Source organism: Drosophila innubila, chromosome X (assembly GCF_004354385.1).
Source record: "Drosophila innubila isolate TH190305 chromosome X, UK_Dinn_1.0, whole genome shotgun sequence".
Taxonomy (NCBI): Eukaryota; Metazoa; Arthropoda; class Insecta; order Diptera; family Drosophilidae; genus Drosophila; species Drosophila innubila.
The window spans coordinates 2,407,465-2,425,430 of NC_047626.1; the positions used below are offsets into that span (position 1 = coordinate 2,407,465).

The following is a 17,966-nucleotide window of genomic DNA, read 5'->3' on the forward strand; positions in this document are numbered from 1 at the left end:
GCCAGAAGTCGACCGTTAAGCCGCGTAAAGCGCGCCAGATTTAAATCAAATTGGTATAACGGAAAAAGGTGAGAATCAATATATACTGTGAAGTATACTATTTTATGAGTTATGATATGAGTTAACAATAGGCGGTACACAACAGCTGATCGGTCGTCTTGGTGCTAACAGATTGGCTTATGGCAGCCACTTTTTTAATGTAAAGGAAAACACTAAAATCATACAGGTTTCTTTGCTTTTTTGGTGCTTTTCTGCTTAGCCCTATTTTTGAATTTTTCATGTTTCTACCGATTCTTTATATTAGTATTTTTGATTGGTCAAAAATTGACATTAGCAATAGCAGGTCAAAGTGGCAACTTTGCTTGCGAATAAGCTGCAGCACAGTGGCAGCGCCTGCGCTGTTGTGCGCCAAATAAGAACATTAAAATTTGATTTTTGTTTTTATTTATATATTTTTTGTATTAAACTACTACAAGATATTATATAATAACCATGCATTAATAAGTATGAGTTTTATATAATACTGTGTCTATATATGTATTACATTTACAATTTTACTTTATATGTGTATTGTTTACGTTCATTATTTCAATTATAAATAGTTGTTGCTCTCTGTCTTCAGTGCTGTTAACACTAATTATAAGTTAAACTATGCTTTAAACTATATATTACTGCAATTTAAAGCTGCCGCTTTAGTAGTTGCGAGTTTTTGAAAAACTTTTCTCAAGATTCTTTAACATTAAGCACTTTCGGCAGCAGCTGTTTCCGTCTCTTTCTTCGTCTCCTCCGTCTCTTTCTCCGTCTGCAGCTTCTCCACGCTGACCTGGCGCACAAATGTTGCGGAGGCTTCAATGACAATTGTGGGAACTTCATCTGTGGATTGCACTTGGACAATAGATACATTGTCTTCGGGTGCAACGGCAGTAACAGCAACTTCAGCAGCAATATCAGCTATACCATTATAGGTACATTCCGGCTGGGATTCAAGTGCAGGCTGCACTTGCTCTGTTGTAGCTGCTGGTACAGGAGTTATTTCAACTGTTGGCAACTCTGGCACTTTGGTTGCTTCAGTGACTGCTGTAACCGGTTCCGGTGTAGCTGTCACAGTTACTGCTGCAGCCGGTTCCGTTGTAGCTGTCACAGTTACTGCTGCTTCCACTGGCTTCTCAGCAGCAATTTCCACTGCTGGTGATGGTGATTTGGAATTGGTTTTAACCGCCGGCGATGGTGTGCGTGATTTGGACTGACGCTGGGCATGAACCTTTAGCTTCTGCTCGTGCGCCGCCTTGTCCAGCATCACTGAGGTCGACTGTGGTGCTGGACTTGCGCCACGTTTGATTTCCTCAATTTTATCGTTCAGTTCATGGCGTATATCCTTAATGGGACGCAGCAGAAAGATGGGTACATCATCGTCCCGTCGCTGGTACAGCATCTCACCCTCGAAATCCAGCAGCTTGTGCTTGCGTGCACGCAACAGGATGCCGACAACCTTATCCGATATATAATTGTAGATCTAAACGGAAAAACATAGTGAAATTCAAGCGTTAAAAATGTAAACAAAACAGTTTTGTAAGAGTTGCCACATTTTGATTTGGTACATTTGTACCAAAACTAGTGCTTTTGTATTTATATAAAATATGAAAAATATTTTTAATTTACTATTTCAGTTAAGATAAAATCAAAAATTTATTTAGTACATATCAATAAACTTAGTTAAGTTCGAAAACGCTAAAAATGTTCCTTAAATTTGGTACGAAATATTTAAATGAAGTGGTAGCCCTGTTGATGTAAGTAAACAATAAAAGTGATCGACTTACATTGAACAACTCGCCAAATGGTATGACTCGCATGGTTGGCTCATCCTTGACCTTGTAGCCCTCGGAGTCGATGATCTGGCACAGCTCCAGCATTTCCTTCATCACATGCATGTTGGCCTTTTGACCCCGCGCCTCTGTCAGACTGCCGGCCAGTGGCTTGCCATATTGATCTTTGGAGAAAGTTGGCTTTGGCGATGGAGCGCGTCCATCGTGCGAAAAGGGATTTAATAACTGCGACTGCTTGTGCTGTGTCGCCTGATTGTTGAACATGGCCACCTTCGATGATAGCGGCGAATCCTGAAATGATCAAATTAAAAAAACGAGCTTTTAATTTAAATACATGCCAAGGGGACAAAGGGAAGCCAAAGTAATGCAAAGTAATGCGTTGCCAACTGTTTGGTTAACTTTCGTTTATTTCGGACTCTGCATTGCGTTGCCAACTGTTTATTTGCTATTCGCGGTGAATTTAAAAATGCATTTTCAAATTGGCACACGTGGCAAATGTTTTAATTAATTGGCTGTAATTAAATAACAGCAGATTTACATGTTCTTTAATTTTTCATTTAATAAGTGCAAGATGTTTTAGAAATCTACATATGTATGTATCTATATACCATACTATAAATTGCACGGGCAAATGGGAGGAAAGGAATGCGCAAATGTCAGGCCATAAATAAAAACAAAATTTTTGACGAAGAAATAAAATGTACTACACTTCCTCAAGCCAGCTAAAGCACACACAAAAGAAATAAAATTTCATAAAAAAAATAAAAACATCAACAACGACCTTCACGGTCAATTTTTGCAAATATATTTTGTTTGTTATTTCATTTTTTATTTGTATTAAAAAGAAAACATTTTTTTAACGAAGTAGCAATATATTATGCGTATTATATTGTTAAGAAATGTGAAGGTAGAGCTCTAACGGTAATCTTACCACATATGCTTTAACTATACCCTATTTACATAAACATACATATATTCAAATATGTTTTATGTCTGCTTTGGCTTTATTTAGACGACATTTTGTATGACGCCCCTTGCGAATTTCGGCTGGCAAAAAATATGGAAAATAAAGACATAAATAAAAAAAAAAAAAAAAAAAAAAAGAAAATAAACAGGCAATGACGTTGTCAATGGCGCTGTTGTCTTTTTGATCAATATCCCCAAAATTTCGTCAATCAATTTGGTTGCCAGCTCATTTGTTTCATCTATTTTTCATTCATATTCGTATATTCAATATTTTTTTTAAATATAAATAAATAAATGCGCAGCGCCAGGCGATGAATGAAAAATTTTATAACCATTTGGCAATAACACTGACAGTTATATACCCTATAAACATATGCAATATATATAGTATAATATACACATAAATAGATACTAACTATATGACTGACAGTGCAGTAAATTCACACAGGTGAAAGTCGCTGCATAAATTGTCAATTGAAATGAAAATTTTGCAATTTTCACATGGTTTTGTGTTGGGAAACATATTTTTATTAATACAGCTGCAGGCTCTAGTCGGGAATGTCCGACTAAGAGATACCCCATGCAGCCAATTATTATATTATGATGTAATTTTCTTAATAGATTGTGAGCATGGTATTATTTTTTAAATCTATTTCGTTAAAGTTGCTTTAGCAATTAGTTTCTTGAAATTCAAAATTTAAAATAATACTAATTTGAGTATCTACTTGACTTTTGATGCTGATAATGAACATATGTATAATTTGCACGATAAAATTATCTTAGCTATGTCGTGTGAAAATTTCAGGCTCCTAGGTCTTATGGTTTTAGGCTGTGCAATGATCAGTGAGTCAGGTCAAACGGTTTTATATATGTAGACAACACTCATTTTTTGTCAGAGTATATCAAATGAAATTCATGATTATTATCAACTAAATGCACTAAAACAACAGTATTTTATGACATGCCAATGAACCGAACCGGCTTGAATGAAACTGTTCGATAAATAAAAATGCATTATAATAAAACTTAAGATGTTGTAGTTGCTACAACTGCTTTTGACAGATACTTGTATCTTTTAAACTTTGTGTAGACAACAAAAAGCTTCGGATTTAGCTATTAAATCTATCCAAAAGTTCGATAATTTTAGAATTTCTTAAATCATGTATGAAATAATTAAATAATCTCTATTTTTTTTTTTGTAAGTTCGGTATTCAGGTATTAAGGTAATCTACGAATTTTTGAAATCACGTATGAAATACTCGATACATTTTTTTTTTTTTATATAAATTCGGTATTCCGGGATAGACAGATTTTATTCAAAAGTTTGGTTATCTCGGAATTTTTTTAAATGATGCATAAAATATTCTGTTTTTCGATTTTCATTTGGCTTTCAGCAAATATTTTGATGATCCGGATTTATCAAGATTTTTACTTTAATGTTAAATCATCTACTTTATGCTTTTTTGATATTTTAAATGTTAAGTCGGTGCCATTTTCTACTTATATTGTCTTAATTTAACAATTTTAATCAAACACATGTTAAAATTCAGAATATGTAACTTGAATTTTGTAATAATGCTATTTTCTGTTTATATGCAAAGTTAAAGCTTTTCGATTTGTCGTTGTCGACGCCGTTGTCACTCAAGAAAAGTCGCCGCATTATTTTTATATATATATATATTTACATATAAGCATTTATATATACATACAAACATATAACTTGAGAGATATATACATAAATACTAGAGGACTACATAACATTGCTATTTCAACTCAAACGATGGTCATTGCCAAGAATTTTTCCGTGTTTTGATCTTTTGCACAGTGCGACGAAAAATTTGTTTCTTTTGTCAGTCAAAGCACAATATTGTCTATATATTTAAATAGTATATATACCATATGCATATATACATACATACACGTATGTATATAGCGATCTTTTGGCAATTCATGTGGCGACAAATTAAAGCACAAGCAAATAAAATTGAAAACTGCTTTAAATATTCTATACACTGAGATCATTAACACATTGTCACAAAATGTGTGAAGAACTCATAAAGTTTTTTATCGGTTTTCCGCTTGAAATAAAACTATAGATTCCGAAAAATCACACTATAATATATTAATTAGCGAAAAAAATTGCCAAAAAACTAAAGTTCATTTTTCTTAGTGTATTTAAAAGTTTGTTATGCCTTAAAATATTGAAATTTTTCAGTTGTTTGTGTTTCGGTTTTGTATGCTGTATGTTAAAATTTATGCCATTTGATTTTAATGATTTTAAATCATGCTGCTTTTTTGAGTTTTTGGCTGAAAACAGCAACAAATTGTCACACAATTTTCATATAAATGAAAAATCAAATTTTCTGTGACATTTTTCCACGCTTGTTATTGTTATTTTTGCTCGTTTTCTCGCATTAATAATGTTGAGGCATTTGTCGCACGAGATATTTGCAATATAATAATAATAATGCCCATGGGAATTATAAAAATAACTGAACAAATTTCTCTTTTCTTTTTTTTTTTAAGAGACATTCCACAAATGCCTTTGTTTCACAGTGCCAACTTTAGTTCTCAGCTAATTGGGAATTGAAAATTTGCGGGGAAAGGCAGGGTTTAAGGAGTAGGGTGTATCGATTTGTATGGTCCCAAAAAATAATTGGAAAATGGTTATCTAAATTCATAATTTATGGGCAATTCTAAGATATTTTCACCAAGTAATCATAGTTCTAAAATTAATTTCTGCTCCCTACTTTTTGATTTGAAAAGTTTATATTCCTGAAATTTTTATCATATTATTATTTGCATATTTTTAGTGTTTTTAGTCCGATTCTGACAAGATTAGTATCCAAAAATCTTGTTAGAAACAGGACTCTATAATTTTTAAATAATTAAAGGATCAAATGTCCTTAAAACATATTTTTTGTCCATGCAAGGTCAAAAAAATTAAAACTTTTAACTCAAAAAGAACGTTGGACTAAGAATTGATTTAAAAACTATGTTTTCTTGGTGAAAACACATAAGACTTGATTGTAATGAATTGTAGATTCTGAATTTGGGCTAAGATTTAAAATTTTTATTTTTTTTTTTAAATCGATGCACCCTAGTGCGTAGAGGGGGGGTTATATTACTTACCACTACAAAGCGTAGGGCGCCCAATTCATGCGATACATCGGTCATATTGTTTGGGGGATTTGCTGGTTCTTGCAGTTTGGTAAAGTTATGAAGAAAAGCGATCGCCGGAATTGTTTCACGTGTCTCTCTCTCACACTTCAGTCTCTCTCGCTCTCTCTCTTACTCTCTCTCAATCTCTGCAAAATCTAAATGTAAATATAAAGGCCAATTAAACTTTGCGAAACGTTACAAAAAAAAAGAAGATGTAAAGTATAAAAAACCGCCACAATAAACAACTAAACGGAAAAGAAACGCCACAAGAGACCACAAACATACAATAATAACAAATAACAATGAAAATTTGTTTCGTTTGAGCGCCCATTGTGTTTTGCCCTCGCATTGCTACACAACATCATTTTTTTTTTTTACTACTTCTTTTTTAGCATTTCTTTTGTGACCCAGAGTGTCTCAGACCCAAAAAAAAAAGAAGAAAAACTGAAGAAACAGCGCGGCCCCAAAAGAAATGAGCAAAACAAAATCAAATTACTTCGGGGTAAAAAGAAGTAGCAGTCATGAAAAAACATAGAGACATAGAGACTCACACGTACATACACTGAAAAAATTACCATCTTCTAAAATCAAGAACATTTATCTTAAGCATTTGATTCTTAAAATATTATTAGTCTAAATATTTTTATTCAAATTACAAATACTAAGTAATTAATCTACAAAATCGCAGTTCTTAATATAAAATACAAATTTTAAAATCTTAGGAAAATATCATTGTGAATATATCAAAATGATAACAACAATAAGAAAACTATATATTAATAAATATTTATAACTTTTTATTTATTAGTTTGAACTTAAGAACATTTATTCTTATAATAAGAACTTGGTTTTATTTAAAATATTTTGAAAAACAATATGTGTCTTCTTGATCTTGATTTTAAACATTTTTTTTTATAAGTGTAGACACGTAGCAGATGGCTTGAACTCTTAACTTGAAACAGGTACGCATGCGCAATGGCTGAGAGACCTCACAGACCTCAGTTTTAGAATTGAACCGGAATTTTCTATGGCTGCAGTTCTCGTTGTTGTTGTTGCTTCTTATTTCCCCACTACGGAAATTACGGGAAATTTTATGCTCATTTTCATTTGCATTTCAATTTCCATTTTCATTTTCTCAATACAGTTTTCCTTATATTTTTATCAATACTTCATTATACATTCATATATATACCACTGGATATACAGATGAAGTTTTAATCAGGCATGGCAGATTGAAAAATAATTTTTATTAAAATAACTATTATTTTTGATATTTATAATAAACATGGAAAATAATAGTTATGTTATTATTTTGAGATAAATATTTAAATTTATTATATTTTTTGATTGAATAATAGGCGTTATTTTACATTTTTTTTTTTTAATAAAAATCAGCGTAAAATTTAGATTTTATAATTTATATTCTATAATTTAATTTAGTTAATTTATTTACTTCAATTCCTAGTGCTACCAGCTAACGTTTATTATTTAAGGAGCTAGTCACTATTATGGAACAAAGATTTTTAGATATTATTCAGTTCAGACGTTGCCGTCCCCTGCTTGAATATTTAAATATTCGTCAAATTATTGGCAACACAAAATGGCTGCTGTTTACAGGATAGCGGCAAAAAGAAACATATTCGTCAAGCTGCTGTTTATCGATAAATGATTTGCCTGGCTTATCGTTTAACTGCCTGGCAGTTGGCAACACAAAATGGCTACCGTGAACAGGATGGCGACAACATAAAAAAAATAATAGGCGGTTAATTTGAATTGCACTCACTTCTTGGCTGCTTTTTGTTGGTTGTTGAATTTTGTTCGTTATGGAATTTCCTTTTGTGCAGTTGATTTATTGGAATTCCTTTGGCTTACACTATGTATTCTCACTTCAATGCAAATGCACTTGGACTTGGATATATGTATAAGTATTTATATATTTATATATGTATTTCAAAAAAACACTTTTCTTTATGTTTGAAACGTTAAAAAAAAACACGAAATAACTTAACAACAGCCGAGCGAAAATGTTGAATTTCAGATATATTCTTTTTGTTTTGATTTTTTGTATATTTTTGTATTTTCTGCGAGTGTGTGTTATTTTGTTGTATGCCGTTTGGTTGCTGGGACCAAAAGTGAGCGCTGAAAGCGAGTGCGCTTTCTTTTTATAGCCACGCCGGGAGTACAAATACAAACACACACATACACACACACATACACCCAGATGAAGAGAGAGACACACACAAAAAGACACACGTTGCGACTCTCACGGTGGCAGCATGTAAAAAGCAAGTCGAAAAGTTTCCACAGCTGCTCTCAACATTTTCTTTTAAATTTAGACAATTTTCTTGCAATGCGGCGCTCAACTACAAAAATAACAAAAAATAAATTCAATAAAAACAATGCTCCCTGCAATGATAACGCACTTGATTTTAATCAATTACTTAGATTAAATCATAAGCAAATCATAATCTTACAGACTAACAATGAAAATAATTGATGACATAGTTCTGAAAAAGAGTTCAATATTTTATAGCTTGTTATTTATAGTATAATAGCTTTTAGAAAGCAGGGCTTAAAATCGTAACCTTTAACCGGTATTAACCGATTGAAATTGGTAAGTAACTGAAACTAAAACTAAAACCATAACCGAAGTTAAATGTTTTTGTATACCGGAACCAAACAAACCGAAATTATTCAAACTGAAATAACCGATTAGTAACCGATTCATGTATATCATCAATCAAGCATAAAATGTTATTATGTTGGTAAGGCATAATCAATGTTTTTCCCAACCAATTGTGACATTTATTTTGAATATTGATCTAATTAAAAATACCTTTTTTGAAAGCAAAGAATATGTGTACATTAAAGTTTCTTTGTTTAAATTGTTAAATATGTTTATAAACAACTGTCTCAAAATCCGTTAGAATCATTATTATATCATTATATTTATGGTTCTTCTGAAAGAAATGCGGTTTACGTGGGGGTTACTCATAAGACAATTTCATAAAGAGCACTTTACTAGCAATAATATTTACAGCCACTTAAAGGCTTTTATTGAAAAGTATGAAAAGAAAACACCTGCTACAATATTTAATTGAAAAAGAGAAAATGCAATTTTGATGACTTGTTTCGCTTAATGCATTATGAAAGACCATTCTTAAAGGAGAAAGAACCATCGTCATGCTTTGTTGCGTTTGGGGTTAAGGTTGGGGTTAGAGCTGCGGTTATAACCGCAATTCAATCAGAAAAGCTAAAAGAATACGAGTATAGTATAATTAGGGTATTAAGCCGAAAAGAATACCGGTTTCGGCTGGGGTTACGGCTTTGTTTATATTTTGGTTTTCGGTTACTATTTGTGCTAAGTCTTTATATATCGGTTTTGTACCGGCTATCGACTTTTTGTATGATTCGGTTTTAAAATAAAGGTAGGATTTCGGTTCACAAACAAAAAATATTTGTTGTAAAAATGTTAAAAAAAACTTAATATTTAAAAAATGGTTTGATTTAAAAAAAATTTATTTAATAGGATTAATATACCGCTTACAAAAAAAATTTGCTGTAAAAATGTAAAAAAAAAATCGTTAATATATAAACAAATATTCTTCGATTCAAAAAAAAGATTTGTTAACTAAGCTCGATTTTAAAAGTTTAAAACCAGGATTACACTTAACGACGTATATATGAATCGGTTACGAATCGGTTATGAATCGGTTATTTCGGTAATGAATCGGTTTTAACGGCTTAAAGTTTTTCGATTTTTTGGTTTCGGTATAATAAAAAAGTTTCGTTTCAGTTAGCCTAACAGTTGAGATGAACTATTTCAATCGGTTAATATCGGTTAAAGGTAGCAACCAAAGTCCATCATAACTGAAAGTATTCGATTGTTTCGATTGTTGATTCGAGTTCAAAGATGGAATACCCCGAAAAGTGAAAAGTGCTGAGAAACGGTTGCTAAGCAAACATTTGTATGCTGCTGTGAATAACAAATCGAATTCAAATACTTTGGCTGACATTGCAGCTTGCAGTTGGGAAAAACCGGAAGTGAGCGCTACGAAAAACACCTGCCCCCGATTCTTTGACGATCATCGCATGCTAAAGACACTAAAGACAATCAAAAATAGATTGTGTCATTTAATGGGCAAGTGATCGGACTCTGTCGGACTCGGACTCCGTCTACGTTGTGGCGTCTTCATCGTCGTCGGCGTCGTCGTCGTCGTCGTCAGTGCAATATGATGCGATCAGGGCCACATACGTCTATATAGACAGCATCGAAACTTATTGGCTGAGCTGCTTGAGTTGAACGCGTGTCACAAACAGACCCAATACCGATGCCCCTTCAATTGATTGATGATCAATACGTATATAAATGCAGTACATAAAAGTGTTGCAATTTTAGCTATTTTATAGCTAGATTCTAACTCAAATTCTAACAACTAAAGAGCTCACCAGTTTTAATGGTTATAAATTTGTTATTGTGGAAAAAACCTAAACTTAGCTATTTTTAAATCTCAAAAACTAAAAATTCAGTATTGTTTTTCCTAAAATGTTTTGAAAACCTTTTTCAGATGGCCAGATTATTTCAATAAACTTAATAAAATATATACATTCTCAATAATATTATGGGCAGTATATTATATACAAATTTGAATATTTTTCAAATGTTTTTGTTGGCTATTTCTAGCTACTTTTTTTCAAACTGTGTGTTTTAAAACGTTTTATTTAAAAAAAATAGTAAAAACATAACTTATTTTTTAATTATCTGTTTTTTTTTTAAACCATTTTATTTAAAAACTATTCAATAGCATAATCCATATTTTTTTAACCCTTTCTGGTCATACTGTCTAAATAGTTAAATTTTTAGATATTGATTTTTGAACACAAAAAGTATTAATTCGAAGTGCTTATGAGTATTTTTTTTAGAAAATAATCAGTATTTTAACGAAATTCTACAAAGAAATATAAGCAATAATATATTTAAAATTATTTTATTTAATAAACTTGCTATATAAAGACAAATCATAGGTGATCGTAATTATATAAAGGAACAAAATTGTGAAACTGAAGTGAAACGTAGAATAGATATATCAAAACTTAATGAAATAAATTTAAATTAGTTATATATAGGAATATAATTGAGAAACAAAGTCGAAAAGTAGAATAAATATTGAATAAATTGTTTGAATAAGTGCAAAATAATTATGTACAGGAACAGAATTGTATAAATCAAGAGATAAATTGAAATATTATATTGAAAATTGTTGAAATAAATGTGCATTAATAAGAGTAATCAAAGCTGATCGTGTCGTGTCGTGTAAAACAATGGCTAAACACGCGCTCATCTCTAATTGGGAGTGGAGTACAGTATGTATACGTAAGTATGTGGACGTAAACAAGTTGGATGCCATTCAAAAATGCGAATGTCTGCAGCTATTTGAGAATGAAACGCAGCTCGGATCGTGCTACTATATATGATATATATTATATATATGAAAGAGATGCGTTTATTGCGCGTGCCCAGCTGCCTTGGCTTGTCAAATTTGCAAATTGAATAAAAATATGAAAATAAATACTTTGAGTACTCGTAAATGAGTTTATTTTGTTAATTAAACAAATGTCGAACTTTTTTTTTTTTGTATTGTTGCTCTGTTTGGCTGACAGCCACAAGTGCATGGCGATGTTGGGCAATTGCTCATTACGAGTCAGGTAAATATATATATATATATATATATAAATACATGTAAATCGGTACTATATAGCGTGATTATATGGCAGCAATTGGCATCCCCCCACACACATAAATAACATCAACTCATGAATGAAAATGCGTTCGCCTCAGCGATTTCCTGTTGCATTTTGCATTAAGCATTTTGCACATTTAACAAATTTTCTTTTTTTTTCAATTTCATTTTTTTTGTATTGTTTTAAATTTGTTAAGCATAAATTTATTTGATACATTTTGCGGGTGCTGAAAGGCGTAACAGCAGAATTCTTACTTTGTGCCCCAACATCCAACAGCCATTCAATTATTCGTTTATTCGATTATTCAATTATTCACATCCTGCCAAGTAATATACATATTATACATATTATATAATTACAAGCATAACTGAAAGTGCAATTTGTCTTATATCTGCTTTTATCTATCTAATTTTTATTATAGTATTTAAATAAAATAGTATTGTCTTTATTTCTATGATTCATCATTTGTAATTTTTATAAAGCATACTATAAAGAAATATAATCATGTACATTCATAATGTATTTCTAACAAAATTTTAATTATTTTAATTCATCATTTAAAAAAATGTATAAAGAATATTTTGAAGAAAAATAAATATTTACATTTATAATCAATTTCTATAAAAATTCTATTTGTAAAAAGTTTTCTTAAAAGAAAGCCTGTAAAACGTTTACGAATGTTGCATATAGAAAATTTCAAGTTTCGTCTGAATCCTTAGAAGAGCCAATCTTAAGTGTTGTTAATCAAAAATTGATTAAACTAATGAGAAAGCTTTTGAAAAAGTTTAAGAATATGGCACAAAGTATTTAAAAAAAAGGTATTTTTTATTTACATACTCAAAAACAATTTACGCAAAATAAATGCATATTTTTGCAGTAGTATACGTATATTTATAATAGAATTTGAGCTGAAGCCTGTAAAAAGGTTACGAATGTGGTACAAAAAGAAAAACAATGAAAAGATTAGTTAGCTTAGCTTAACTTAGCTATAAGTAGCATTTATTAGACCCGTTACTTAAAAAATAATTTTAAATTAAATTACTTAGCAAAGCCTGTAAAACGTTTACGAATGTGATGCAAAGGGGAAAAGAGTGAAAAGCTTAATTTATCAACTACTTGGTCAAATAAATGCTCTATAAATTAGATTATCAACTACTAAGTCAACTAAATGTTTTTTAAGAAGCCCGTAAAACGACTACGAATGCATGCGCAAAGAAGAATCAACAAAACATAATAAACAATGCGTACATACACTTATTGTTAATAATTTCACATTTTCAAATACACTTATTCATCTGCTTGTTGGAATCCAATGTTTTGGCCAATAAATGTATTTAGTTTTCAAAATTATTATCTAAAAATATGTAGTGTAGGCTATAATATATTGTATGCTCGTGAGTTTCCACAGCCCGGGCCGCCAAATCATATAGAGAGAAATGTGCATAAGGTACAAGTGTACAAGTGTATGACACATGCCTAGACAATTGTTTCAAAATAGCAAACGAAAACGTCAAAAACGGGCGAAATGAGGATGCAACCAAGGAACGGGGGAGGAATAGAAACGGATATCTGGGGGCGTTATAAGGGGGAAAATTTAAATGAGTCATACGACTTGGCTGTAAATGTAAGAAATATGCAATAAGGAAGTGCAATTGCAATTGCCATCAATCATTGACGTCTTCAATCATGATTGACAGCAGTCGGTAACGCAAATCGGCAGCATCTTGCCATATATGGTCATATATATTTTGTTGATATTTTTGTTGACGTATACGCAATGCATTAAATTGCGCATACGCAGCGTGTGCTGCTTTATACTTATTATTATTAATATTATTATTAGTTTTATGCATTATGGCGTAGTAAAATTTCTTTTTTTTTTTGGTGGTTCAATTCTTAGATCTGTGTATTTAATATATGTATGTGAGTGTGTGTTGTGTGTGTGGAAAAGTGTTGAAAGCACTCGCGCCAAATGACGCAAAATGTGCTGCGCCAAAACGAAATTGTTATTATTATTATTAAATTTTGTTTTTCTTATTTTATGCGCGTTACTCGTTGACCAATAGGGTATATTAGGTTTGTTGCAGTGCATGTTACAGAGAGAGTTTTCAAGAGAGTGCTTTTAGAAATAAAAATGCATATATTTATGTATAATTAAAAAAAAATATATTTAAACATAATGATTATTATTTATCTAATTTTTAAACTAAAATTTTAAATTTTCGATTTTGTTAGTCTTTTGTTTATTATCATTCTTATTTTCTATGAACGCACAGATCTTGGAGAATATAATAGCTAAAGTCATCAAATTTGGCAGACGGACTTTTATAAACTCCACAAGGATACAATTTTTTAGAAAGGTTCGGTTCGGCGGTTCGAACCATAGAACAACACATCAGTTCGGTTCGCGAATTGGTTTACATGCCCCCTAAAACCAAGGTTTGGGTTCGAACCTTGGTTCCATTTCATACAAAAAAATATTTATATTGTTATACATTTTTCTCTACATTTTGAAGTAATAAATTTTAATTTTTTTAAAGAAATCAAATTTTGATGATGTCTTAAATTTATTTGAAGATTAAAATATGACTTATTTTAATTTGAAGTCTCAAATAATTAGGTAATATTGGAAAACCATAAAATTTATGTAAGTATTTTTTTTTTCGAACCGAACCTTTTATTTTAGAAACGGTTCGGCTTAGGTTCGGGTTCGCAAAGTAAATACATTGAAGGGTTCGGTTCATTATCCGATTCTGGCTGCTTAAAACCTGTACCGAACCGGTTCTACGAGGTTTGGCTTAGAACCGGCGTGCACTGGTCTTTGCTAAAACTTTATTACATCCACAATTTTAAATATAAATGATGTTTTTTTAAGTGTAGACATTAGCTTTTGTGATTATCTAACATTCTACTCATTTGCATAGAGATCGAATATTTGTAAATGGTATTTATGGCTGTTTTAACTAAGACATAGCCCTAAAAGTATGCAGTAATTATTTTAAACTTGAAATTGCTTCTCTTAGCGTTCTTATTTGTTTTTCTTTCGATTGCTCTGATTATAATTAGCATTATTAGATAGAATTAATTTATTTTAAATTGTGTAATGGGTATTTTTCAGTCGAGTAGGCTACTGATGCTTTCCTACTTGTTTTTCTTGCGATTATTATGATGTATTCAGTGGGTACTCCTCATATTGGTTGTGGTTGTTGTGTTGTGTTGTGAGTGCGTCCATTGGACACGTCTTGATCATGATGGCCTCTGATTTCCAGCCATGTGCAAAGTAGATAAATTCCGAATAAGCTGGATTATTATTAATATGGTACTCTTTCTGCCACTTTCTACAACTCTCTCAATCTCTCTCTCCCTCTCTCAGTCTGTCTGTCTCTGCTTTAGCCAGCTGCATGCCTGATCTACGGCAAATATAATCAATTGAGTTCAAAATTCCATGCCGCATTGAACTCTATGCCCTCTGCCTGGCAAAAAGAAAAAGTAATCAAAATACGAGCATGCGAAATGAAAAATGAAAATGTACAAAATTGGAAATGCCAATGAAATTCCAACGGACACACACACACATACCTAGTACATAGAATGTTCTATACATATCCGATCGACAGTGAAAAATCGCCAACTCTTGTAAGACATGTGTAAATATTTACGTTTTGAATTGTGGCCCGAGGCTCGTTTTATTTTTGCGCCCCGAAATGACGTCGACGTCGACGACCGACGCAAGAATTTTGGAATTTGGCATGCTTGAAGGACGCCTACGTTGTTGTTGTTGTTGTTGCTGTTGTTGTTGTTGCTTTTTGCGGCATTGTTGTGTACGTAATGATCAGAAGCGAGTGGGCGGAATTTAATTCAATTTTTATAACTCAATACCCAGTAAGAATTGTAGAATAGAGACAAGCAATAGATTTTAGAAGTTTGGTTTTTTGGTGAAAACATCTTAGGGTGCATCGATTTTTTCGAAAAAAAAAAAAAATGGTACCCCATACTCATAATCTACGGTCAATTCTAAGATGTTTTTACCGAAAAACTATAGTTCTACACTCAATTTCTAGTTCCCGCGTTTTTAGTTGAAAAATTTTGCGTTTTTAGTACTTGCAAGCACTAATATTACGTTTTAAGGACAATTTATCTTTGTATTTGAAAGTCCTGGTCCTAAAACGACACCATTCTTGTCAGGATCGGACTAAAAATTCTAAAGATTTGGTAATAATTCATTATAAAATTATCAAAAGAGCACTTTTTTCAACTTAAAAAGCGGAGACAAGGAATTGATTTAAGAACTATGGTTTCTTGGTGAAAACATCTTAGAATTGACCAAAAAATTTAGCAGCACATGTCAAAAGTAATACCTAAAGTGACTTTCAGCTTATTTAACCCACTACTTATACATATTAACAATTTTTAATATATTTAATATATTTAGTTAAGCTTTCAATGTAAGGCAGAAATACAGAAAATTGTAAGACAGATTTGTAAATTCGTATTTAAACTTCAGATAAAAATTTGAATTAAAATTTTTAATATAATTAAGTTTAGTTTATCTTTTAATGTAAGGCAGATAAACAGAAAATTGTAAAACAGATTTGTTAATAAATATTTAAGCTTCAGATAAAAATTTGCATTCAAATTTTATTTTAGAAATTATATCAAGGAAATCGAAGTATATTTAAAAATATAGTGGGTCAAATAAGCTATGTATATTTTTTTTCTCCATCTTATTGGAAAAGTTTATTTATTTATTTGTTTTTTTTTTTTAATCATTTCAATTAAGATATATTTTTTACTCCAAGACAACAAGTTGTCAAAAATTAAGGACAAGTTGCTGTATAACAAATAAATAAGGCATATATCTATTATTATCATATTTATAAATTAGTTTTTAATATGTTGTTAAATATTTTCCAGAGTTCTTTCTGCTCTTACAATAAAGCTATAATTTTTATACTTGGCAAGCAAATTCATTACCTTATTAGCTTTTTATTTAGAAAACTTTAAAAGAACCGTTTAAGTAATACACAAGACATTCAAAATTTTACTTTCTTAGGTTTTAAACAGCAATTTATATTAAAAATTTTTACACTTGAGAGTTTTTTACTTTATTTTAAATCTGTTTACAGGGTATTTTCCAGTCACGCAGTGCTCGCTAGCTCACGATTCGCATGAATCAGCTGGGCACGCATTTTGAATTAAATTTCTATACGTGAAGTAATTATAGAAAATTCTTTTGGTTCCGTTCAGTTCCAGTTGAGTAAGTCAAAGTTTTGAATAGACCGTATTATACATACTTACGCAATTTAATCATCTCTTTGTTATTTAGCTCATCTAAATAACAATAATTTTGCTAATCACTGTGAATTGTTGGATTTTGTTAGTTCATTGAATCACTTCATGACATGCGAAGATTAACATTTTATTTATTGACGCTACTTAAAAATCATTTAGTATATTTTATTTGCGATTTTTTATATTGTATATAATTTAAAATTAAAAATTATATAAGAATTATTTATATAAAAAATCAGAAACTATTTTTGCAGTCACTTATTGAGTTTTCTTTCAGTTTTTTACAGCATTGCTTTTAGTAATAGTTTCCCTATAAGTTTAATCAACAAATTCTTCTATATAGAACAATATTATTTTCTAATGTTATCAGTTTCAGCTAATGTTATTCATACATTTTCTAAAAATACTTTATTTGATGATGTATATCTCATGTCGTCATCAGTTATAATGCTTTCCGCTTTGTTCTATTCCTGACTTGCCCATCTTTATTATAGAGTCACAACATTTTTGTTTACAATTTGTCGTAAAACCAAAGATACACTGTACAAAATCGGCATTAATATGATAAAAATTTAAAGGATTAATGGTAATGATTATGCAAAGAATTATGCTGAGCATGTTAATAAAGATAAATGTAAATTATATAAATTATAATTTAATGGCTTGTATATACAAATATTTTTACAAACGATAATAATAATTTCAATAATAATATTTTTAATAATAATGTTAATGATATTAATTTTTATTATACATATTAGTTATTGACTTTAATAATGCTAATGGTAACTTTGTTGACAGTGCTAATGCTAATGAAAAATATAATGACAATGTTAATCCTAATGCTACAAATGAGATTGACAATAAGTGATAATGAAAATGATTCTGATAAATAATGCGACTGTTAATGTTAATATAAATACAAATGTTAATATTAATGCTGCTGTTAATGTTAATATAATTACAAATGTTAATATTTAT

The 17,966-nt window shown here is 30.7% G+C and overlaps 1 protein-coding gene across 1 annotated transcript; it reads right to left on the bottom strand.

The window, feature by feature from the left end:
• Positions 1-706: 706 nt before the first annotated feature.
• LOC117793241 lies at positions 707-8,086 on the bottom strand. The gene is made up of 4 exons (XM_034633531.1): positions 7,735-8,086; positions 5,922-6,106; positions 1,818-2,114; positions 707-1,513 (listed from the first exon to the last, which is right to left on the bottom strand). The coding sequence occupies exons 2-4, from the start codon at positions 5,964-5,966 to the stop codon at positions 740-742; spliced, it is 1,116 nt and encodes a 371-aa protein (XP_034489422.1). The 5' UTR covers positions 5,967-6,106; positions 7,735-8,086; the 3' UTR covers positions 707-739.
• Positions 8,087-17,966: the final 9,880 nt, after the last annotated feature.

What these genes read in the sequence shown, in the direction of transcription:
- LOC117793241 (XM_034633531.1), bottom strand. Translation starts at nt 5,966, where the DNA reads ATGACCGATGTATCGCATGAATTGGGCGCCCTACGCTTTGTAGTG. An exon ending in GCGCCCTACGCTTTGTAGTG is followed by an intron (nt 2,115 to 5,921) that starts GTAAGTAATATA and finishes TGATCATTTCAG; the next exon opens with GATTCGCCGCTATCATCGAA. An exon ending in CATTTGGCGAGTTGTTCAAT is followed by an intron (nt 1,514 to 1,817) that starts GTAAGTCGATCA and finishes TTTTCCGTTTAG; the next exon opens with ATCTACAATTATATATCGGA.